We start from the raw sequence: 27,500 nt of genomic DNA on the forward strand, positions 1-27,500 counted from the left end.
TGAAATTTTGAAAGACTAAAATCCCATTTTCTGTAAGTAAATGAGAGTAACTAAGACAAAAAGCAAATATTTCTGGGGTTACAATTCACAATGGTGTTGATCACATCCATATAGGTCTACAGTAAGTAAATTTCCCATTAAGAAAACTACAGTATGTTTTACAATGGTAAAACTACAAAAGCATCAAAAGGCACTATCACAGTCTAATTGTATAAAATGCTAATTGTAGAAATTTTGGAAAAGTATTTGGGGGGGCAAAGAAACCATAAGGAAAGCCACAAATGCAAAAATATGCCAAATTTCTTTGTAAAAATAAAACAAAAAACATACCTAGCATTCAGCCACTTCATACCATGACATATTAACAATTTACCAATTTAAAAAAAAAAACAAAAAAATCTTAACAAAATCATAAATTCATCTGAAAAATCAGGAGAAAGAGAAGAAGGAGAAGACAAAAAAAAATAATTACAGAAAATCAAGATCTCTTTGGTCTATTCTAAGCCTATTTTTCCTTAATTGTCTAATTCACTGAATGATATAAGTGAGTCCTACACCATTTCCTCGATATATGAACATCTCTGAGATAGCATGCTACATTTGTGCACAACATGAAAAAAGGAAAAACAGAAAACAAAACGAACGGACAAATAAAAAAGAAAACATTCATGGGATGACAATAATGGAAATGACGTTGAAAATGATGATCGCTGATGATGATGTGAAAATAATGATGATGATGATTATGACAATGATGATGGTGATGACTAGTTATGATAAATAAAATGATAGTGATACTACCATAAATGATTTTTTAAAAACTAACCTATTCATATTCATGTTGGGAGGATGTAGAGTTCCCATGTTCATCATCATCTGATTGTTGTTGCTGTACTGGTCATACATCTGCTGCTGTTGCTGACCCATCATCTGCTGTCTCCGTTGGTATATGCTGAAGAGCTCGCCCGTCTCGCGATCATTGTTGGCATTGCAGTTGCTGTCAAAGGGAGGCTGCGGAGGCTGCTGAGGCATCTGGTTTTGCTGTGGAGGCTGGGGTGGAGGGAGGGAAGGCTTGCCGTCGGGTACAGGCGGTAGAGGGACGTTTTGCTTTGCGTGAGGGTAATGCTGAGGTTGCTGGTATGGGGCAGGGAGGTTCGGAGGGGTATGGTTTGGAGGCGGAATCTGGGGCGGTGTTGGCGAAGACTTTGGTGGCAGCGCTGGTGGTGTACCTGGCTTCTCTTCCCGAATATCCTTTTCAACTTTGTCTGAAAAAGCTGGTTTGTTGAGCGAATCTGTGGACTGTCTCTTGTCGGGACTTCTTGAGCGTGCTCTCCTTGGAGGTGGCTTGGGAAGTCCGACCTTTTCTATGATGGTGGGCAGATCCCCATATGAACTACTTGTGAAAACGTTTTCGGTGTCAAAAAGCCGATCAACGGATGTATTCATGGTCTTCTTTCCTGTAAGGTGGAAGCTTGCAATACTCTTTGACATCATATTGATATCACCTGTAGAAAGTGCCATAGAATTTCTATTTGAACCTAAACCAAATGGGAGACCATCGAGATTTGGGTTTAGAGAGCGTGACATAATATCCCGTGCTCTTGGCCTATTGTATGGCATCGCAGAATGTGGAAAAGTTCTTGGTTTAATTGGCGTCACAAGAAGATGTTCCGTCCATGATGCTTCCAGAGATGGCTTTTCTAATCGTTCAACATCAACATTTAGCGTCTTTTGTTCAAAAGGACAAGCAAAGGTCTCGGGTGGTATACTTTGCAGCCAAGACAACAACGAGAGATCAGAGTCACTGAATGTCGTACAAGAGAGCAGGGAGGGAAATTTGAGTGTGCCGGAGTTACTACTGTCACCAGTGGCCTGACTCTGGCAATACTCCACACATGACTCATACAACAGGCCTTTGATGATCAGCTGTACCAGGCGGTCGTTCTTGGCCATTCCGACTCCTTCCATGTCCCCTGCAAGACCACCACGGCGCTCGGCAGGGAGGAATTTCTCCACCAGTGGGAACACCTGCGAGAGTGACATAACCCTTTAATATGAGTCAATGCTGTAACAAGAATCACATTCATAAAAAAACTTCATTTTTACTACCATAAAATTTTGATCTTTCTGGAAAGGGGAGGCAACATGATAATATAATACACTGATTCATGATCATCATTACAAAAAAAAAGAAAATGGACAAAAATGTAAATAATATTCTTGTACGGGTTGATTTTGCTGCATCTACTCACTGGAACAGATGCAAAGAGCACATCACTCATTATATTAGATCATTTCAGTCTTTTAAATACTAATGCAAGTCTCAAATTCTTATTTAAGTTCATTCAAATTTCAAATCAACTTCATTAATAAAACAGGCCATTAAGAAAAATCACACCTAGTATACAACCATCCAACTCTTGCTCCTACCTCAGCACACAACCCACATCAGTCAGAAGCGCAGAGCAAAACACATATCTTTACTCTGCACTAAAAATACAGACATACTACATACAACTAAAAAAACTATTTGAATCCTTAGTCTCCTACCCAAAAGCCATAATTTCAAATATGGGTTCAAACCAGGCAATCAGTCTGTAAGTCAAATTACATAACATCCTTAATTTAATATTAATACAATATATCTAAACACACACACACACACACACACACACACACACACACACACACACACACACACACACAAACAGATATATACACATTCAGTACACACAGCACTGCAAAACATGGATCTTTTGTAAGTATAATTACATATACTTATATTACAATAAATCATCCAAATTAAAATGAAGCAGTACATTAATAACTTTAAATCAATCATTTTTTTCATCCTTTATTCCTAAGACCAAATTCAGTTACTGAAATAATTTTCAGAGTATTCATCATAAGGCAAGTGATAATACCTACTGCACTTTTTCAATCACCTGAACTTCAACTGCATAAATATTAGTATATTAAGAAAAACTAACTCCATGCTATCTAATTCAAAACAGATCTTATTCATACTTTTAGCATCCCATATCACTCTGCACCTGTAATAATCAAATAGAGCAACGTCCACATGCCCTAAAGCTGAACAAAAGATAAACGGATTGGAATCCCTACTGGAAAACTAATATAAAGACTCAAAAGTACTAAATCTGCCTATGGCACTCCTCAGACGAATTCACTGGGATGCGTACAGAGCAAAAGAGTAGGTGACCAAAGAATGCTTACCAAAGCTGAAGAAAGCCAAATCCTTCTTGCATGAACAGGATATTTATGTTGTTTATCAAAAGGGGTTTGGTTACTAGTCTGTAAACTTGGATTTTCTTTTTTTTCTTTTTTGAAACAAAGAATTTTGGTTAAAACATAATAATGCTTAAAAAAAAAAGCTTTCTGATATAATCCCCAAGCCGTCATATGGCCATCTCAAATTGTAACTGGACTGCATAAAACATGAAAGAAAAGAAACCTGAACATACACATCTTGCTTTAAAAAAAAGCCCAGTGCTACTAACTATTTGTATATCTGCAAAATCTTCATTCCACTGACAGACCTTCCTGTATGCTTAAAAAAATTAAATGACTTTCTGAATTTGTATCCATACAGCACCTTGAAGAAAATCTAAAAATGCATACTTATACACTCGCACATCACTCATATGACCTCTAATAACCGCTCTGTGCCAGGATACTTTAAGTGTGACAACTACCATGACCTGGTGTTATTGCTGCATCTTTGCCCCAGTAACTTGATCACTAAACTGAATCTTATAAATAGGGTATCATTTAGTCCTATTTTTCTAGAACCTCAAAGTACTGATCTGGTTGCTTTGTGTGTCTTGCCTGAGATGCAGCAATTTGTTGACTAAAGGAGGTAAAAAGTACAACTGTCCATATCTGTACCTGTGACAGCATTGTTGTGTAGCATAGGTAGGACATGTTTATAAGTCGTAGTATGATCATGAAATGGCCTTAGTGTATATGTATTTTCCATGCTAATGCAGTCATTACAAATGTTAAGACAGAAATAAACTATAACATAATATTCATAAAACACCAGGAATTTTTGCACAGGGTAATGCCCTATACAGTCACCAAACAAGCAACCATACAAACATGACAACCCACTGTTCTTGTCAATAGCAAGAGCTGTGACCTCTGCTGAACAAAAATACTGTTCTAGGTTTATATGTGACACGTGCACATTGGCCAGGGAAATTCTATGCTTAAAACATCTGGCGCCACAGGGTTAAAGACACATATGAAGCTAAGGTCACATAACTGACAATTGCCCAAACAAGCATCAAACCACCCCTTGTGATACAGATACAAATAATGATAATAAAACACATATAAATAAATACAAATTTCAAACAAATTAAACTTGCTGCCTTCTCCATTTAACTTCATGTAACTTTGCATGCATTTATATACAGGCACAATCTATATATTTCCTAATCAAATCATTTGTTCATGAAGGGTTTCATACATCTAGTAAGTGACATGCTTTGGAGAACAGTACTTATACAGAAGTACATCAGATATTTGAGGTACATTTTTCAGGATAATTTCCTTAACTAAACTGTCCTCAATGCAAATTTTGGACCAAATGCATTCAAAATGCCAAGCCTACAGTATTCAATATATAACATTCATCCCTCACAACTATCACACCAATCCTCTTTCAAGTATACAGTAATGTCATTCTTACCATACCTATATAGAAATAATGTTTTGCTTCATTTACCATAATAGACAACACTGCACAGACAGCATGAATCATCCATGACAAAAACAGAACATTTTCTATAGCTTTCACAATTCACAAAGAACTATAAATGTACCCAGTTACTTTTCTGTTAGAAATAAACGGATATCGCTGTTGCTTAAACAGCTTTACATTATTAAATTATTTTGGGCCAAAAAAAAAGAAAAAGAAAAAGAAAAAAAATCCCATAAGCCAATAAATATAGCCTCAGAACGCAACTAAAAAGGTTTTACATACCAAATATCTTACATAAGCCCACTGTAAAATTTACTCATTAATAGATTTAAGCTTTCAAGCATTACATTTATAGACAAAATAAAAATGTAAAGACAAGAGAAAAGGCTGTTCAAAACTGTTCAAAACCAGAAGTTCAAGATGTCAGAGTTTTGCTCACCTGAGTCCAACATTGTACACGCGCAGCACTAGGATTCCAGTCACGAAAGTCTGAGTGTTCATGAAGTCTTGGGAGTGTCAGATACAGGCAGAGTTGAGAATATGCTTCCTTGTTCGGTGCATATTTCTCCAACTCGTTCAGGACCTGTTAAAATCGCAAAGGATGGTGAATATCAGGATAAATAATAGTAATATATGAAGAAAAAGATACAAGATATTTTTTTCATGACAGAAGAGTGTACTTTTTAACAGAAAATGTATTAATTTCAAATCCAAATAAAGTGCCTCAACATTTTTTAATGTATTTTCTTATATGTAAAAAAACATTCAATCTTATCTGTTTCTAACTAAATAATAGCATATATAGAAAAAAGGCAGTTACACTGTAATACAAAATATCTGAATTCCCTTAATTAAAGACAACATTCTCATGTGCCAGACTTCATCTTACCACACTTTATAATTTAGTGGACCCATCCATGTGTAAAGACAATGAATAAACAAATAAACAAACAAACAAACAAACAAAAACTATTTTTGCTATATGGGGTTCAATGGGTTAAAATAACTGGCATACCAAGAATTTAGGCCAAAATTTGAAATACTTTATAGTCTAATCTAAAAAGTTAAGTCTCACAAACCTGATAACTTTATTCAATATAAACAATATTGCTAATCTACAAGACATGATAATGCCTATCTATAACCTCATACACTATTGAATGCATGAATGAATACTCCATCTTAACATGCAATCATACATCTTCTTGAAATATCATGTCTATTCTAATCTAAGGTCAATATCATAGCCCTAGTAACTTTATTTGATATCCACAATACTGCTAACCAACACAAGCCTATAACACCTATCTATAAGCTCATACACTACAGGAAGCACGAGTGAAAACACCATCTTAACAAGCAAACATGAATCTTCTTCAAGCTTTTCCAGCTTAAAGAGACCACGAATTCTCACCTTGACTAGTTCATCAACAGCACCTTCCTTGCTGGGATTGGGAGCTTCTGCTTTGATACATAACAACTCAAAATACTTGTACTTCAAAATAATGAAGTGAAATTTCTTTGTATCAAAAGCATCTATTGCCTGCAGGAGGGAGAAAAAGAAACAGACCTTTGTAATCACAAGAGTAATATGCAAAAGCTAAATATCAATTCTTTCACTTAATACTTCAATTGATGGAATTTAAATACAGAACAATTAAGGGCTGTTTATTAAATAACAAAATAGCTTTTAAATGCACCTGAATAAATGCCAGCTTGGGGTGAGAGGGAATGTAACATTGACTCTCATACACTTAAATTCTCAGTAGATAACTTACTTCAAGTGGTTGCACAAATTCAAGAACATCCTCCCACTGCCCATCGAGAATCAGTTGACGGAGAAAGAGAGCATCATCCGAATGGTTGCCATTAATAATGCCCGTTTCTCGTTCTACATTGAGCTGTGATATATGGAGGTACCTATTTTGGAGGAACTCTAAGGCCAGTCGCACCACGTCCTCCTCCCGAAGAGACAGGTGTGCACTAGGCATTTTGGCGAAGCCTGGAACACACAAGGAAGAATGAGCCTGGATATACTGGATATCTGATCATATAATTATAAAAGTTACAAACAAGTACCTAAATTTTGTGATTAATGGTATGTAAACACATCTTGAGTCTAGCCACACTTTTTCAAACATGTGGAATAACAGCAACAATTACAATAACGAAAACACTTATTAGAATCAGACTTTTACCCACTAACACCAAATGACGGTAAGTTACACCGTGGCGAAATAGGTCACTGTGCAATAAAACAGCCTTTCTTTCCTTAAAAATTGTACTCGTTGCAAGCAAATTGAAGAAAATGGGGTACCTGCGTGTTCACTGTGCCTCAGATTTTTCACTTGAGCAGCTGAATGTATGCAAAGCCTGGCAGGGGAGACCCACTGTGAGAAGGTTAAAGTCTGTTGTATGCTTTCCCTCATTCCTTAACAAATGGACATGTATGGGATTCTAAATAAATGGTCAAGCAAAGATGTGATTATAAAATTATAAAATGAGGCCTGCATACTTAAAATTTGGACAAAAAAAACAATCGAGGGGAGTATTGGAAATGGGCAACTCTCACTCCCATAGACAAAGCAGCTAATCATTTTCTACAACTTTCGTAATACCAGATGGCCCTTGTACTTTCAGCTATGGCTCTGTTGAATTAACTCATTCAATACAATGGGATGCCTCTCCATGCCAGAAGTTGCATGAAACATCTCCACCAGGATAATTGTCAAAACCCAACAGTCATCCCACCCATGAATGACAAATATAACATGCAAACCAAATCAGTACAGTGAAAAAAGTAGTTTAGTCTCACATACTTCAAATTATGCATGCTACCTTGAAATGAAAACACAATTCTTTTGTTAAAAGCAAAAAATCTATCTTTGTATATAATATTTTGGGTATCTCTAGGCCTATGCATAATTTCAATAAAACCTAACCACCAATAATCATTACGAAAATCAACCCCCTACCATCTTGCTATTTTTCAGGCTACCCTTTTATGGTTGCTGCTAATCACTTTTATCTAAACAAGCCACTGGGAATGCTATTTTCTCTACTGCCACTCAAATACTCTTTGATAAAATGAATATCTGGTCATTTGGATTTTGTTAAGTGTTTTACTAAGATGCTATAACTTAGAAAAAAAATTATTTAAAGGCTTTCCCTAACAAAAACCCAGTATCATCAATCAAGGTCAAAATGTACTCCTTACCACCTTCACACAATAAGCTGCTGTTTCTCAACAATCGCAAAATTAAATAAACCTTACATAATACCTTTCAAGTCCTTCACACTTCACAATCAAATGTGGTTCAAGTTTTCAGTGTGTAGTTTACGGAGTTATAACACGCACAAGTGGGTTACAAACATAATGAGTAGGCCTGTGTCTGGTTGAGGCAGTGGCACAAAAAGATTAGGGGAAAATTTTACGATTCTAGAACTTTCTTAGACATTATACATATATAAAAACAGTAAGTCCATTTTACTCTTGTTAATTGCAACACTCTGCAGATTCTGATCCTCTGCAGTCTACATGCAAATTCTAACAATAACTATCTTACATAATAACATGTATAATAACCTGGTTGGTTTTGAAATCTGACAATTCTAAGATTCATTTACATTGTAGTAAACATTTACTTACATGATAATTATATCTTTTATCCTATTAAAGACACCTAGATTCATTAACACACAGCAATATGTTAGTTCTGGAACAACAGATCTCGAAAAGGATTCATGTACTTGATAAATATTTGGCCCTGAAGCTTATAAAGAAAGACAGAATACGTTCAACTTCTTTTCCTTCTTTACATGCTATGGCCCTTTTTTCCAAGCTGAATTACACAAGTGAGTACTTGGAACGTACTCTAATTCCTATACCTTTGCTCTGCCTCACCTTCCTTATCTGTCTTTCCTTAAATATAGATTATGTGTCACATGCTCCATAAACAATCTACAAAGGCTGCTAATACATCATGTGTGATATATAAATATATATATATATATATATATATATATATATATATATATATATATATATATATATATATAAAAAGATACTTATCAATAAATCTGCACATCTACCACTAACCTCTCGCCATTTAGAAACTGCGGGACCAAAAAACGTGAAGCATTTATATTCTGGCAAGATAGAGTTTATAGATCTCCTGAGCAGTTTATTAGCAGATAAGGAATTCAATTAGATGATAAAACAAATCTAATCATGACAATTACAAACAAAAGAATGCAGTTAAGGTACCATAAATATGTATTCACATGTAATATACGGATTGATATATAAATAAGATACACACACACACACACACAAACATATATATAATATCATATAAAGAAAAAAGCATGAAGCACTAAAAGCAATAATGAATAATAACAATAATAATAATAATAATAATAATTATGATAATAATAATAATAATGATAATAACAACAACAATATGAAAACAACAATAACAGTAATGTTAATGGTAGTAATAATGATAATGAGTGATAGTGATAGTGATAATTATAAAAACGATAATGATGATGATGACAATGATGGTAACAATGATAGTAACAATATATATAGATAACAACAACAACTACAACTACAATAATAATAATATTATTATTAATAACAATAATAGTACTAAAAATGATAATACTCATAATAATAATGAAAAACATAATAATAACAACAACAAAAATACTAATGATAATAGCAATAAAAAACAACAACAATAATAATTATAATAACAATATCAAGCCAATAAAAACAAAGATAAAAATAATGATATTAATAATAAAAACAAAAATAACAATACTAATGATGGATGATGATGATGATGATGAGGATGATAATGGTGATAATAATGATAATAATAAGAAAAAAACAATAGTAGTAATACTAATAACAATATAATATTATATGGTAATAACTATCATAATGATGGCTATAACAATGACAATAGTGCTGATGACAGCATTAATGATAATGATAATGATATTAATAATACTAAAAATAATAACAATCATCATCATCATCATCATCATCATCAAAACAATAATAACAATAACATTAATAATAACAATAACAACACCAATAATAATAATAATAATAATAATAATAATAATAATAATAATAATAATAATAATAATAATAATAATAATAATAATAATAATAATAATAATAATAATAATAATAATAATAATAATAATAATAATAATAATAATAATAATAATAATAATAATAATAATAATAATAATAATAATAATAGTAATGATAACAACAACAGCAAAGAATATAACAATAATAATAGTAATAACAACAACAAGAAAAACACATCAATTTTACCAATAGCAATAGCAATAATAATAACAATAACAACAAAAATAACCACAGTAGCAACAATGACACATATTCTACAACTAAAAATAATAATAATAGTAACAAAAAAAGGAACAACAGGCAATAATAATAAAAACAAAAATAATAATGGCAATAATGAAAATACTAATACTGACAAATATTAAGATTAGACATTAGCAACTATGTAAATTCATCCTAAAAATAAAATAATTATACCAACAGTGATAATGCTACAAATACTAATATATAAAAATAATTGTGAAAATAATAATGAAAACAAAACATCTATGATAACGATGAAAATAATAATAAGAAAAGCAATGATAATGATAACAATGATGATAATAACAATAACCATAATAATAAAAATAATAACAAAAACTACTAAAACAATGACAACAACAATAATAATAATAATGATAATGATAATAATGACAATAATAATAATGATAAAAATCATAGTGATAGTAATATCAACTGAACAGTAATAGAAATATCAATAGAAGTATAATAATAATAATAATAATAATAATAATAATAATAATAATAATAATAATAATTTTAATAATAATAATAATAATAATAATAATGATAATAACATTAATAATAATAATACAATAATAATAATAATAATAATAATAATGATAATAACATTAATAATAATAATATAATAAAAATAACAAAAGTAATAATAGTAATGATAATAATAATAACATCTCAAATAATAATCATAACAATGATAATAACAAAAATAAACAAAACAAATGCTAAAAATAATTATAACAACAACAATAATAATAATGATAATACTAACCACATCTTGAATAATAATCATAATAATAACAACAACTTTAATAATAATCATAACAATGATAGTAATGAAAACAAAACAAAAAAAGATTCAAAATAATAATAATAATAATAATAATAATAATAATAATAATAATAATAATAATAATAATAATAATAATAATAATAATAATAACAACAATAACAACAACAGCAATAATAAAAGTTATAGTAATAATATCAGTAATAATAATGATAATGATGATAGTAATAATAACAATAACAATAATAGGAATATATGTCATAAAAATAAAGTGATTATTATTACTATTACTACTACTATTATTATCATTATTACTATTAATATAGAAATAATTAAATAATAAAATCACAATGATAACAAGGATGAGGATGATGAAACCAATAATAATAAGAATAACAGTATCAATTACTATCATTATAACAATAACATTGATAAGAAGAATAAAACAGTAACAATAATAAAAAAGAAAAAAATATCAACAATAATAATAATAATAATGTTATTGATAATGATGATAATAACAATACTAACTATAGTCAAAATAACAATAACAGTAACAATGATAACAGTAATAATACAAATTATAATAGTAAAAAAATAAATAAAAAAAATAAAAACTAAAAATAATAGATATCATCATTAAAAATACAATAATAATAATAACAATAATAATACTAAAAATACTAATAATAATAATTACTATAGAAATGGCACAAATTAACAATGTAAAATATACATATTAATACTAAAACTTGCTACATATCATCATACAATTCCTTGAACTTTAAGCTGTTGCCGACTATAAATTGCATGTCCAGAAAAATACATCAAATCTAAGAATAATTTAGTCTGGTAAAATATTAGCTGTAGTCATTTTACACAAGCCAACCAACCACCTGTCTTTTCTAATCATTACAATTATTTTTGTTCATTGTTAGTGTAATATTAGTATGATAACAGACCCTAAGCCTCACCGAGACATGGTAAACATTTCACTGAATTGCAGTGACCTTGTTCCTTTGGTAAATGTTTCATTATCAAAACATTCTGTTTTTGCATGCATTATTTTCAGAATTGGAATATCTCGGTTAATTTCGATCTCGCATAAAGTCTGATCCACGTAGCTTGAGTCATCAAATGAACTGGTCTTTCCTCTTGATTTCCAGCCACACTGTTTCAGAGCTGAATATCTTCCCTATTCCATTCAAGTTCTGAGTCAAAGCACAAACCCCAATCATAACCATTTCCTCTCCTTGCTGGAGAAACATGGGAGTCAAATTCCACAAGAATTTCCCCCACTTCCTCACACCTGGCTGCTGTTCCTGCCACACCCCTTCTTCTCCACACACCTCTCTGTCACTCACCAACTCCCACTCTGCACACTTTTTATCACCGCATGCCCCTGTTCCTCCTGCGAACACGTGCCCCCGTGCCTGTACACCTGCAGGAGGCTCCGTCTCTCGCACACCTGTCACTCGGGGCCTGGACTCTGCCCTCGCCCGCAGCCCAGCCTCAGGACCTCCTCGAGTCCTTCGCGCCCGCAGCCACCTGTCAATTCCTGGATGCTCGGCTTCCGCACACCCGCCATATGCTCACCTCGTGCTAATTACACACACACCTCGGTGTCGGTAGGCTGTTGCGGTGGCCTGAGTCAACCACTTAAACCCTTCATGCACGAAGTCTGAGCCTACGCCACCCTCGGCCCCTCCTTACTGCCGCCCAGCCCGCGCCGCCTAGGCCTACGCGGCTCTCCTAGGCCTTATTATGGGCGCCATGCCATGCACAGAATCATGCTCGTCGTCGCTAGCCATACCTGTCTGCGTTACATTAAATTAAGAAGGTAATTCACACATCTCGAGTGACGTTCAGTGTCAAGGATCTGCGAGGAGATCCCACGTGAGGGGTTGCCGCATACTATTTTGTTTGCGAATTTATTTTGATTGGAGGAAATGGCGAGACCTTTACGGAATTGAAGGCTGGTTAAGCTCTCGCTCGGCGTTCCGGCTGCAGCCAACGCGCCAGACCATGACTCTTTGGAACTGTTGATGTTCAATATATTCACATCAATTACTGAAGAAGAAACTCGCAAGATGTGCATCCAAAACAGAGAATTCGGGAATTTTCATTGGTCGGCGGCCACGGCGACGGACTCGCTCCGCCAATCACCTTCGCCCGATATTAATCATGGCTCAGCATTATTAAATATCTCCATTAATACTTCACTGCTTATTTAGCAGGTTAAATATTAGAATTGATAACACGAAAACTTTAAAGAAAGAGGAAAAACAAATCATTTACATCTAATATCGATATTTTGCGCTTTCCGTACTTCATTTTTAACGATTCCAAATAAGTAAAATACCCAACGCCTTAATTTCACCAAAACACACTTCATAAACACCTAACTCAATTAATAGAAAAAATAAAAATATACAGGTATTCCTATATAAGCTATTTAACCCGTATTTCCGTCCGCCCTTCACCAGAATCGCAGTCGCCTCTCCTCGCCAAGTCGCCATCGGTCGTCTGTCGGTCGTCGAGCTCCCTCCCAACCAAGATGTCTGGCGTAATCGGCAAAATCTACCAGAATATCTTCCGGCGGACGTCCTCCTTCGTCTTCGCCGCCGTGTGTGGAGCCTTCATGTTCGAGCGAGGCTTTGAGCTGGTGTCCGATGGGATCTTCGAGACAGTAAACCAAGGGGTGAGATTTCCCAGTCAGCTGATGGCTCGAGTGACCCGATGATGCAATATATTATGGGTTGACGAAATAGCTTTTGAGGAAATTTTTATGAGCTCACATGCAGTTTAGCTCAGTTTTAAGAGATTATATCATGTTGAGAGGCCTATTTTATGTTGGTTTTGGCCTGAAATGCGCTTAATATGTGTGACCTATTAACGGGGACGGACTTACACCCCAGAGGAGCCGGTGTGGGAACGTAGCCGCAGGAATGACTTTCTGGGTCGGAATTCTAGGGCAGTTTGCATATCCTTATGACTAGAAGGAGATGCTCGTCATTTTTTTCGGTTATCTCCTATGATATCCCTAATATTTGGGGTTGAAATCTGAATGTTGATCATAGAGGCCCAGGAATCCACCTTTTGTTTGTTTTCCTGTATTTGGCTGCTCTTATACAGCTATACGCACATTAATGGGCGATATTTGTAGTATTCCGCTGCCATTAAACCTTGAGATTATTATTTCTTATTTCAGTAGTTCACAGTGTAACATCTCAAATGAAATATGCTAAAAAGTTGATAATTGGGGATAATTGTTTATGAAGTGACCACATCCTCCGGGACAGTCCTTATTACTCAAGCCATTCCTGGGTATCCACAAACATTGCTGTATAAACCAAAAGGCTTCCTATATAATTCTGTGCAGTATGCAAACACTCGCTAGATTCCAAGTTCCTAAATCCATGTTACAAACTTTAATAAACAAACTAAATTCCCGTGACTGGGTGTGCTCTTAGGACACTGCCGAAGGGGAGGGTTGATGGGCAAAGATGTTCTCACTTCAGTGTGCATGGCAAGGTAGAGCTGAAACTCAGGAGCACCAAGTGGACTTGGTCTGAGCAGCGCTTTCTGTAAAATTTCCTTTTATTTGTGGCATTACTGTTTATATCTGCAGATAATTTCTTGTACTGGCGACTGCAATGTTTAGTCCTGTACAAGAATATCATTGTCAATTTGCCCTAGCTTAGTGCGTTCATACTGTTAAGATAAACCGCCTCCCAACCCCCGAGCTTTGCCCCCAGACCTCCCACCAACTGACGTTTTTCCATGTCAGGGGCTCTGCCCAACTACCCCATCCCAGTCACTGTAGATTAACTCTCCACAACATATTTTCTTATTTTCTGACATTAGTCTTTGTCTGTGTAGATTATTTCATGTGTCATTGAATGTAGTTTTTCCCGTTTTAATGAGTATCATTAGATTTTCATATCTTACTGCAGTCATTCTGTAAATGTGTGTTGCACAGTTTTCTTCCTATTAAAGTGTGAAGTAAATACCATAGATGAAGTGTCTGGTAATTCATTACAATATGGATGCACCCGCCAGAGAATGTTCCAAGTACCACGTCATAAATTTTATTCAGCAGCCTTAACTGCCATGTCAGGGCGTGCCCTATAGGCATTACCCAAGTAGGGGGCTGCTGGGCCCCAGGAAACATTGTCTTCACCTCGGTATGCACAGGAAGATGGAGCTAAAACTTTGGAAGACTGGGTGGACATGGGTTGTGAGCACTGCTTTCTGCAATCTTTTTCTTTGATTTGTTGCATAACCATTAGTGTCTGCAGATTGCTTCTTGTACTGATGATCATCACTTTTTATTCTCTACACAAATATAGGCTTCAATTTTCCTTTGCTGAGTGCATCTGTACCTTAGAGATTAACCATGTCTTATTGTTTTTCCTGTCCATTACAGGCAAAAGTAATGGACAGGAAAACAAGCTATACTAATAGGTTGATGGAAATGGATAGAGAGATATAAGTTTATATATAGTTCACCTGTCCATAGATTAGCATAGCCTCTGTACTTGTTGGCGCTCTAGCATGTACTATTTGGCAAGATGGAGATGGTAGACCACCCTTGTGATTCAGTGTCAAACAAGCCAGTATATTCATTTTTGAGAACTGTTATATATCATAAAACCCATAATATGTGGTATCATTGAACTGCTATCTGTGGCTACTAACCAACTGCAGCAGAAAAAGCACAAAAAATGTCCAAAAACTCCTATTGGAGCTCAGCGAGGGATGTTTACTTTCTTATTCTCAAGATGTGTTTCTAGGGCCTCTCTGGGCTCTGTTTCCAGTTAGACCTGGAAATTTTACATTCCAAGTGGGGAGATGGGCGAGCAGCAGCCCCCTTACAATGACAAAAATACATACATAGGATATAACCTAACCCTTCCATTTCCTAATGATAGCTCATGTCCCCCCCACCTTAGGCTTTAGAATGAACCTTTTGGGCCTTGGTGTCACTCAAGAGGTTCATCACTTTGACTTGTCTAGGTTCTCTTCCTAGTCAGAGTACACATCCCCCTAACAAAGGGAAAGCAGCCAAACAAAAATTTCATCTCCCCACTTTTTTCTGAAATTGATAATTTATGTAGACAGAAAGTTATGAAGTTGATTAAATAGGTCAGTTACCATTGGAGATGTACTTTTGTAAATACAGAAGGCAGTATATTAATCTTTAACTTGCAAATACCCATTTTATGAAATGGTCTTGGAACGAATCTATGCCTTTAACCCTATGCCACTGGGATCATGTGATTTACACTATAGTGTTTTGTGAAATATGTTTGCACATAGTTGGCTCAAATACAAAGCCATCAAGGAGTCAATTCATCGATCTACATGACTTCACCTGATTTTCTCTTTTCTCGAGTTTTCGGGAAAAATATATCTACCTGAAGATAAATAATATTTATGGCCTTAATTACTAAACTTTTTGACTTTCACAGTAATGTTATGATAAAAGTCCTTTAATTAATCTAACAATCCTAGTAATATGTGCCATATTGGAACAAAAAGGCTTACAAGGTCAAATGTAAGTCCAAATGAAACCTGTGTTGAGGACAGTGTCAAATTTAAAACTATTTTGAGGATTAGAGTGGGCCTGATGTGGGAGTTTACATGTATCAATATATGTTGATGTGGCAGGGATGCATACCCTCATCTACTTTCATTTCATGGCAGTGGTTCTGGTTCCCCTTATTGTGCTGTTCTCGACTGGACATCAATAAAAGAGATGTCTAATGTGCCCTTTGAAAGACTGTTCCTTTATGTATATTCATTGTTTTGCTTTTACAAAATGCTGAATGATAACTAGTATTGAATGTGTCCAGGTTTCAGCATTATAGGTCCCTCTATGATTTGTCATAGGTTGCTTATGCTTTTTAGATCTGTTCATTAATCTCTTGAGTGCCTTGCTCCAGGCACTTTCGCACCTTCCAACAGCTTATTTCAGGAATTTGGACCCCCCATCCTCCCATATATGTGCACTAAACATAACCAGATGCCAGTCTCCATATATCTCAAGCTCGTCCAATAGGCTTAACAATCCCCCTCTCCCTACACCAACTTTTATCCCAATCTTGACTGGCTTACTGTCAATGAGTTTAGGGTGCTTTCAAGATATATCATACCTGCAAAATATGAGAACAATCCAAGTCATGAACTAACATGTGGGTGCCAACAACGAAGCATCTTGTCAGAGAATGTTTTCTATGTAATTTAATTCATAGCAATGGGAAAGTAAAAGTAGGTATTGTGAGTTAAAAGATTCGTATACAGGATTTTGTTGACCGTGGATTTTATGAACATCTTGGCAGAATTTTTTCTGCAGCATTTTGTTTGTTTGAGTTGGTCCTCATGTATTGAGAAATTGCATACTATGTAATTTTTCACCTTTTTTCAGCTTTTAATTTGAGATTGAATGTGTCAGGAGATAGGATAAATAGGAAAGTTTGGAATTATCATCATGTTCAGTATTTTTGCAAAATATATAATTCACTCTCACTCTCTTTCTAGTTTTATTGGAGATTAAAGTGTTCCTTCAGTGGAAATTTGCAGTTTTTATATTTTTTCTCTTCTCCCTGACAGAAACTGTGGAAGCACATCAAGCACCGCTACGACCAGCCTGTTGAAGAGGAGGACGATGAGTAATGGAACGTCAGCTGCATTGCCTTGGTTCTGTTACCTCCATTCCGTATTAGCATCATCGTCTCGGGCTTGGAAAGAAAATTGAGAAGTCAGCATGAAACCAGCCGAAAAGATTACCCCTTTTAATTCTCATAGAAGCTACTGGTAGTCTTATCTATGGTACATCCTGTCTTACTAAGTATTTGAAAAGGGAAGAATACAAAGTTATTAGTTTTACTATTTTTAAGGGTAAAAAAACAACAACTTATAGCTCACTGTTTCATCATATGTACAAACTCATCAAATGTATAGTTGTGAATAAAAAATGGAATGAATATAGGTGGTCTTATTAGTTTCTAGTTTATCCTGTTCGAAGTCAGGGGCTGTATTAAAGAAATTAAGATTGATGCACTTTGGGAAATGAGAATTGTATGAATAATGAAATGGAAGTAGATTGCAGAATCAATTTTGCAGTTGCATATTTATTTTCTAAGTTATGTAGATGTATTCGTCTTTCAAGCTATAGTTCTGTACTTAATATTGTTAAAAAAAAAAAAAAAATGCAAATCTTGCCAGATCACTGGTAAACATCAAATTCTAAACTTGTGCAAAGATACAGTATTAGTGCTATTTTTTATTTATGAAAAAGAGATTTCTTTCAGTTCTTAGCAATGGATATTATGGACTTCTGCCTGAAATGTGCCTTCCAGATCACGGGTTGCGGTATATATATGCTGGAAACATTACAATACAGCATTAGCATGATGCTGAGAATAACATTGCTTCCTGCAGCTGCTGTCTGATAATACTCTGTGTTACACAAAGAGCCTACATTTCATGAGACTGAAAAATTTAGTCATTTAATATTTCCTTGTTCATTTTCTGTTTTACAATAGAGAACTTGATAAACTAGATTCCACTGCAAGTATGTAGTGTTAGATATATTAAACACAGCAGCATAGATACCACTGAAAAATGATACAGATGCAATAATGAAAAACAGCTGTAATTCGTACTCCATACTACTGTCCTAATTTTTTTTAGGAAGACATGTATAACATATTAGACGTGTAGCTTTGAATGTAACGTTTCTTCAATAAGATGCTTTTTACCGAACCAAGCATCGATGATACGAATCCCAAGGAAGATATAGTCTTGTTTGAGCATATATTCGATAACTCTTTTGGATCCTCCCTTGATGTGGTTTATCTCGACGCACATGAGGCGAATGGTAATTCTATCCCAAGGGATGGTTCTCAGCACCTGGGGGGTAGAGAGGAGGCTTGTAGATTTGAGAAGATATTTGGAATTGAAATTAAAAAGTTAAGGGAGGGGCAATGAGAGAAGTGCTCTGCATAAGGTATTGACGGGGTTAATAACCTATAGTTTGTTTTAGGAAGACGTGTGGAAGATTTATGATCTTATTGTAACCACAGGGTTATGAGAAGGGGGAAAGTGGTTATATATTAGTATTGTTATACTTAAGTAGCCATTTATTAAACCTCAGAAATAAACCCACTTGGGAACAGTGACATTTATCCACAGCAGGTTCATTTCTCTTAATCATTGACAGCATTAGCATTGGATATTAGGTGTACGACCAGGGAACGGCTGTTACCTCCCCTAGTAGTGTCTCAGAGAAAATCCCACTTTACACTGTCATTACTGGACTTGGGGCTCATATCGACCTGTCCCGGCGTCAGGTGGTGTACATCTGAAGTTGGGGTTTTCCATAGCTCATGCATCAATTATTCGGATACACAGGCGAAGTCGAGCAAAGCTGTAGTGTACATACACACACTCACTCACTCTCACACTCATACTCACATGCACTCACACTCATACTCACACTCATACACACACTCACACTCATACTCACACACACACACACACACACACACACACACACACACACACACACACACACACACACACACACACACACACACACACACACACACACACACACACACACATTCTCTCTCTCTCCCCTCACTCACTCTATTTGTGTACATGTGTAATTGCGCGCGTGGGTGTCTGGGTCTGTCCGTGTTTTTGTACACGCTTAAATAGTAATAAGAGTGAGTCACTGACGCTTAAATAGTGGTAAGAATTGAGTCACTAACATTGACAATGATTACTAACATGTTTTAAAATATATTTTGATAAGAATGAGAATGTTGCCAGCAATCGCCAGGGTCAATGCATAAACAAGTCTTCGTAATAGGAGAAATAATCACTCATTGATAACAAAAGGCCAAAGCTGATTAAAGCGAGACCATTATGTACGAGCGTGGGGTCGGGTGGGGGTTGGGTGGGGGTCGGGTGGCTTGAAGTGCTACGTGTTGAGGGAAATCGTGTGTTTTGGTTTATTGGGCGAGTGTATGGATGGTTAGCATCAAAAGTTTTGGAATGATATATGATTTTTTTTTGTCTTTGTCTTTCTTTTTACTGCTTTCTTTTTCCATCACGGTCTCTCTGTCTGTCTCTGTCTCTCTCTCTCTCTCTCTCTCTCTCTCTGTGTGTGTGTGTGTGTGTGTGTGTGTGTGTGTGTGTGTGTGTGTGTGTGTGTATGTGAGCTATACACTCTGCCCCTTTCAGTCCCATATGAGTAGATGAATATCAGAAAATTCGAAGCATTATCTCGAAAATCATTCTGAAACACTACACGACGAATCCCATGGTTATACTACCTAAAGATTAGATATCAAACACTCTGCTCTCTGGCTTGGCGTGATTTATCTCGTTCGGGTAGAGGGTACGACTGAACGTGCTGGCAAAACAAAATAATAAAGATGATGATACTGACACTGATAATGATGATTATGATGATAATAACTTTTGGAACTCTGAACAGCTCATGCAACATGCTTTATCTCCGATGTTTTCAGCTTATGGCATCCGTTCCTGCTGCCTTTTCCTTGCAACTTTCCAACACAAGAATCAAAGGTCTCTGATTACCTGTAGCAGACGAGGCCGCCTCTTCACCTGACGAGGAACCAAAGACATTTTAGGCGGGCTTTGTGTATTAATGTAGGTCGTCCCTCCTACTACTAGGGTCCATGCAATGTTATGTGACACGTGTTGACTTACTAATTTGGGAAGGAACACCACTTCTAAAAGGAAATTTTTCATGGCTCATTATGATACTGGTGATGAATATATGAATAAAAACGCGGTGATGATGATTATGGCCAAATTATCTACCTCAGACCTCAATCCTCGTCTCAATTAATTTTGCATGGTCTTTTCTTATCCTTTCCTTTTCTTCGTCTTATTCATCTCCTTCTTCTGTCCACATTCGAAAGTGTATGAGTCGTACTGACAGGATGAAGGGCTGGCATTGTGTCAAGTCCTGGGCGGTCTTCCTACTCCGCTATTCTCTATTCTTCGCTATTCTCTATTCTTCGCTATTCTCTATTCTTCGCTATTCTCTATTCTTCGCTATTTTCTATTCTTCGTTATTTTCTATTCTTCGCTATTTTCTAATTCTTCGCTATTTTCTATTCTTCGCTATTCTCTAATTCTTCGCTATTCTCTAATTCTTCGCCATTCTCTATTCTTCGCTATTCTCTCTTTACCATGTTCACTACCATACGGCCCTACAGCTCTCTCTATAGCCTTTATCTAACACATTTTGCCCTAATTCTTATTTTTTTTTTCTACATTACTGTGCCATAATGCTGTGTGACCTTTCCTGACCTGAGGCTTCATCCCCAAGTCTCGCCCTTTAAAAATGATTATAATAACAATAACAGTAAAAATCATAATACCAATCATGAAAATAATGATGATTATATCAACAATAATAACGATGACAACGATTAAAACACCGACAACAACAAAATAACTATAATAACAATAACAATACTCTCATCATTCTCATTCTCATTGTTGTCACTATCATCATGTTCAATAACAACAATCCTCATCACTCTCATCATCATTGTTGTCACCATCATCACCATCTTCAAGCGAGGACCTCCTGACCTCCAGTTCGTCTCCCTCCACGTCAAGGGAAAGAAAATCGACCACAGTGACATTGAGGGCGGCGAGCATGGCGTAGAGAGGGAAGCGCCAAACGGGGACACCGGTTCCTTCGTCCACACCCAGGCGGCCGAAGAGCTGCCTCCTCCTGTCGATGAGCAGCGAGGGGGGGGGTCAATGATGATGGTGATTGGTGGTGATAGTAATAATGATAGTGATAATAATAATAATGATAAATAATAATAATAATAATAATGGTAAATAATAATAATAATAATGGTAAATAATAATAATAATAATGGTAAATAATAATAATAGTAATAATATACTACTCATTATAATGTTAATAATAATAAAGATGATAAAGATAATAATAATGATAATACTAATACTACCACTACTAATAAAATTGATAATGGTAATACTACTACTAATAGTAACAGTAATACTAACAATAATAACAATAATAATAACGTAATATAATCATAATAGTGCTGAAATTATTGTCTTATTCAGGATAAATGTTTGGTTCTGTGGTTAAGTCCTTTTTGATAACTCTTTACGTTTACAGAAATGAGAATCGAAGGAATTAAATTCACTCATGAGTATCAATACAGTCTAAAGCCAATCAATGAAGAATTGCCATAGAGCTCTTCATTTCGTTAATTCTAAATACCTGTTGAATACACTCAGAGCCCCTCATTTCGCTAACTCTAAATACCTGTTAAATATTCTCAGATTTCGCTAACTCTAAATATCTGTTAAATATTCTCAGATTTCGCTAACTCTAAATACCTGTTAAATATTCTCAGATTCCGCTAACTCTAAATACCTGTTAAATATTCTCAGATTTCGCTAATTCTAAATACCTGTTAAATACACACAGAGCCCCTCATTTCGCTAACTCTAAATACCTGTTAAATATACTCATCCCCGACTTGTTCTTGGGCGAGACGGCAGCGTGTATGCTATAGGCCTTCCTCCCTCGAGTGGCGAGCGCGTGGAAGTCCTCGGGGTTGGGTTCGACCAGCAGGCCCGTCCAGTTCAGCGCTCTTTCGAAGTAGAGGCTGTTGCTCATTAGCTCTCCGTCGACCGCTCCCATCTCCACGAAGAAACCGTTAGTCTGGGGTGAGGGAGGGAGACAGAAGGGGATTGGTGAGGTGTCTAGGTCTCCGTTTTGAGAAGGGTTTTGATGATGGTGATGATGGTGGTGGTGGTGGTGGAAGAGAGACTTAATGATGATAAAAAGGATGATGGAAGAGCGAAACCCTTGTTAGATGCCTGGATATCAGCTCTGGGAGGGGATCCTGAAGATAGTTTCTCTTAGCCATGAAGCTCAGCATTTGAAAAATTCGATGCTTTAACCGTTTTTTTTTTTTTCTTCCCCTCTTCAAGTAAAATAAAAATCACAATCTAAAGTCTTACCATCCCATGAAGAAATTCTTTATCAGCATAAGTGCTCTGGTTAGACTGGGAGAAGTCAGTTTTCTCAGGATTCGCGAGGTTGTAGGGCTGCCACACGGGAGCCGGGGGTCGCATGCGCTGCCGGACGTAGGTGACGAGACGTGGGTCGTCCTGTTCGAATCCGGAGACGCTGACGATGTTCAGAATCTTCACACGGGGCGCTGGCTTGGCTTGGGGTTCCTGTCCTTTATTGGAAGGATTTCGCAATGTCTTCCGTGCCAGCGTTTGGTCTTGGCTTCTCTGTGTTACTTCTCTTTCGCTGTAGGAATTGCGAAGGGAGAACTTGGTCTGGGGTTCGAACTGCGGGAGCGGTGCAGGTTCTGTGAAGAGGAGATATAGTGTCTTAGTGTTTTATCATTCTCACTAAGTAGTTCTATGTAGTGTACTTCCATGCACTATCTGATGATTAAAGTATCTCTTTAGTCCTCAGAGCCATTCCATATTGATATTACCATCCCCAACATGTGTTTCTCAATAGAGCGATGGTGACAGCTATCACACTACTGTACTTTCCGCTGATGCTGATGTTAATTATTGTGGTGACAGTCATCGTCGTATTTTGTAAGCATTCTCCTTATTTAGTAAATGTCTTTGTCTTTAATTTCACATAATTTAAATAACTACATGTGTTTTTATTGAATATATCAACATACCTAGTAATAGTTGTTGCAAGTCGTACCTTAGATGTGCACAACCATTATTATTACTCTGTTATCAAACTCTCCGGTTATGTCAGGATAATAAATATCTTTATCATATCTTTACGCGCTATTTTTATAGCTGTGTGGCATAAAACTTACTTTTGCTTGCATTTCCTGCACTAAAAACTACTCCAACACTACGTACAGCTGGCCAACATTTTTTTTTCTTTTTCTTCTTCTTCCCCTTCTTTCTCTCTTCCTTTTTATGCCAGCTGTTTCTGGGAATTACATGAGCATGTATATGTATGTATGGGGAGAAAACTTCAGCTTATTTTGACATGAACTTTTCTTAATATACTTACCTGGCTGCCTCAAGTAGGATATTAATTTGTTAAGGAAAACCAACCTAAATCCTGCAGCTGCTCATCATTAATGTGTAACCAATAAACCCCCCAAAGTGCATGTTATAAAATCTGTTAATTGAAATCCGCTACCTAGGTGATACAGTCTTTGAAATCAAGCTATGTATTACCACGTGCTTTATCAGTTTAAAACAACGTGTGTGGATCTTTGTATAGGTTTGAGTGTTGTGATTACTTGAAAGAGAATCTCTGTATATAAGAGGATAGTGTACTTTTGATACTGTATTATGCCTCAATAAATAAATAATAAATAAATAAATAGAATAAATGAATAGAAAAAGTAAATAAATAAATAGATAAAAATAGTGAGTTCTGCCTTAGAAGTGACATTGTCTTATAATTGAGATAAAATTTTACTGCGAGTTCTGCCCAAGCAAATACCTTATTCATGACTATTTCTGTCCCTGTTTAGATGTTAATTAACTATTTCTGACAAAACGTTTTTTATTTACATCCCTTTTTCCACACCTGTAAAGCGTGTTTTCATTGCCAAAGAAGCATTTTTTAAACGTTAAATTATTTCTGTCAAAACGTTTTTTATTTACATCCCTTTTTCCACACCTGTAAAGCGGGTTTTCATTGCCAAAGAAGCATATTTTTTAACGTTAAATTATCCTTTCCCTTAACCGTACGAGACACCAAGATCCTCACCAGAAGAGATGGACGAATCCTCACCAGAAGAGATGGACGAAATATAACGGACGGAAGCCATTGCGACGAGAGTGGCGACGACTAACCTCAGCGCCCTTCCACGCCATCTTGCCGAGTCCAAGGGAATCATGTTGATATAGCTTGTTTCGTGGCTTGGGAATAGAAAAATAAGATATAGTTCGTGGGACATTATAGTTCGTGAGATATTTTACTCGTTTTTTGGAAGTAGTGAATGAGTTGAAGGGTATAATGGTCAATTTGATGGATGTTTTGGGTTTCAGGATAAGCGATAAATACTGTTATTTTTTCGTGATGGTTAAAACGTCATCATTAATCATTGCTATATTAAAATTACTCTTTTGAATATCACTATTACCTTAAATAGTTTTTACACAATGCGAGTAAGTAGTAAACAACACATTCCTCTTTAAAAAAAAATATGGAAAACTGCTTTATAACCATCCTTAAAAAAATAATCTAAACTTGCTCACTTTTTCCCTCAATATGGCTCAAGTTCCTTCAACCTTGATACGATGAATAAACGAGAATGATCTTATAAAATGCATTAATTATATCAATGACACCGATATACATTACAATTCATTCACAAAAGGAGTTGTTTAACCGTAGCTTACTATCATAACGGTTTTATCGTGTAGTGCAGTCATCAATGAGATTAGCGTAATCTGTACACCTTAAGCTTTACATGTTGTCTTAGGTCGTCCAGCTGATTGCACCATGGAGGCAGGTAGAAATAGTGGCCGGATATTTTTAATTGTGCTGGCGAATGTAAAGAGACATGGTGCATTTTTTTACGAAACAGGATGTATATGTGTACACACACATATACAAATTCAATGTGTATGCGTATATACATATACATGCATATATATATATATATATATATATATATATATATATATATGTGTGTGTGTGTGTGTGTGTGTGTGTGTGTGTGTGTGTGTGTGTGTGTGTGTGTGTGTGTATGTATTTGCATACATATATGTATGTATATGTAAATATATATATATATATATATATATATATATATATATATATATATATAGTATATGTAAATGTATGTGTGTGTGTGTGTGAGTCCATTAATTATATATATGTATATATATATACATATATACATTATATATAAACACACACACATACAAACACACACACACACACACACACACACACACACACACACACACACACACACACACACATATATATATATATATATATATATATATATATATATATATATATATATATATATGTGTGTGTGTGTGTGTGTGTGTGTGTGTGTGTGTGTATGTATGTATGTATGTATGTATACACACACACACACACACACACATATATATATATATATATATATATATATATATATATATATATATATATATATATATATATATATATATATATATATATATATATATATGCACGTATATATTTGTGTGTGTATACATACATATATGCATACATGCATATATGTAGATATATGTATTTATATATGTAAGTATATGCAAATTTGTGTATACATGTATATATATATACATATATATTTGCATATGTAAACATATACACAATATATGTATATACATACTTGTATATATATATATATATATATATATATATATATATATATATATATATGTGTGTGTGTGTGTGTGTGTGTGTGTGTGTGTGTGTGTGTGTGTGTGTGTGTGTGTATAAAAATGTGTGAATATATATACAATGTATATCAATACACTTAAACACACACACACACACACATACACACATACATATATATATATATATATATATATATATATATATATATATATATATATATATATACATATATAAGCATATACATATAAATATATATAAATATGTAAATACATATACAATACATATATGCAATATTTACATACATATATTTATACATATATATATATATATATATATATATATATATATATATATATACATACACACACACACACATACACACGTACGTATATGAATACATACACACGCACACACACATATATTTATTCATTTATTTACATGAATATATCGGTCAGCAATATCTACTAAAAATACCAGTGATCATATTTCTGCCAAAATACTAAAGGCATCATCTACAGAACGGTTATTTAGATGTAACACCTGATGAGCTGTAACGTGGAGCTCAATTTGTCTAGTAAATTATGGTCATTTAAAAAAAATTACTGGTGTTGGTTCAGAAGTTTCCTTCCTGAGAAAGAATTTGTGTCTTTGTGTAGTTTCTGAATATAGTGATTTACATTATCCGTTGTTGAATGTTTAAGATTGTAGAATTTGTTATCTGCATTATATGTTGTTGCTGTGATAGCTTGTTTGTTAGTGATCATGTTTTTTTACCGTTTTTTGCTCCTGTAATTGATAGTCTTCTGTTTATGGTGTATCTTGATGGTAATTTTGATATTCAACGTGATGTACAAAGTTGAAAAATATTTTTTTATTCTTCCTATCCAATTTTTAACAATGAAAACACCAGTTAGTGTCTCCCTACCTCTTTCCGGGTGCAGCGAGTGCTAAACTGCATATAATTCGCTTTTTTTTCCTTTTGCGTGTAAGACGAGGAAAAATTGCAGGAAAATTGAGCCAGGCGGTTAGCGAGTTTTATTCTTAGAAGGGCATGACATCCCAGATATGCCGGCAATAGTGTTTGATCTCGTTCTTTTAAGCTTAAGAGGGTTTAACGCAGGAAATT

The 27,500-nt window shown here is 35.0% G+C and overlaps 2 protein-coding genes across 13 annotated transcripts in view; both read right to left on the bottom strand.

Annotated features, from left to right (window-relative positions):
* LOC113813452 (WD repeat-containing protein 47) overlaps positions 1–13,120 on the bottom strand; it is a 153,689-nt gene extending 140,569 nt beyond the window's left edge. Inside the window, exons 1-5 of one of the 12 annotated variants that reach the window (XM_070130808.1) lie at positions 12,749–13,120; positions 6,508–6,731; positions 6,144–6,272; positions 5,169–5,312; positions 827–2,028 (exon numbers count right to left, since the gene is read on the bottom strand). In XM_070130808.1, coding sequence (XP_069986909.1) covers positions 827–2,028; positions 5,169–5,312; positions 6,144–6,272; positions 6,508–6,720 — 1,688 coding nt within the window. In that variant the 5' untranslated portion in view covers positions 6,721–6,731; positions 12,749–13,120. Of the gene's footprint in view, positions 1–826; positions 2,029–5,168; positions 5,313–6,143; positions 6,273–6,507; positions 6,732–11,909; positions 12,177–12,299; positions 12,487–12,531; positions 12,702–12,748 lie in introns of those variants that run through there. The other 11 variants (XM_070130811.1, XM_070130812.1, XM_070130813.1 and 8 more) reach the window with 11 other exon arrangements.
* A 4,430-nt stretch (positions 13,121–17,550) lies between these two features.
* Positions 17,551–27,138, bottom strand: LOC113812364 (protein Star). Its single transcript, XM_070130248.1, has 6 exons — positions 26,978–27,138; positions 24,755–24,906; positions 23,002–23,360; positions 22,491–22,699; positions 21,580–21,724; positions 17,551–18,852 (listed from the first exon to the last, which is right to left on the bottom strand). The coding sequence occupies exons 1-6, from the start codon at positions 27,136–27,138 to the stop codon at positions 18,652–18,654; spliced, it is 1,227 nt and encodes a 408-aa protein (XP_069986349.1). The 3' UTR covers positions 17,551–18,651.
* Positions 27,139–27,500: the final 362 nt, after the last annotated feature.

The sequence above is a fragment of the Penaeus vannamei genome, chromosome 15, assembly GCF_042767895.1.
Source record: "Penaeus vannamei isolate JL-2024 chromosome 15, ASM4276789v1, whole genome shotgun sequence".
NCBI lineage: Eukaryota > Metazoa > Arthropoda > Malacostraca > Decapoda > Penaeidae > Penaeus > Penaeus vannamei.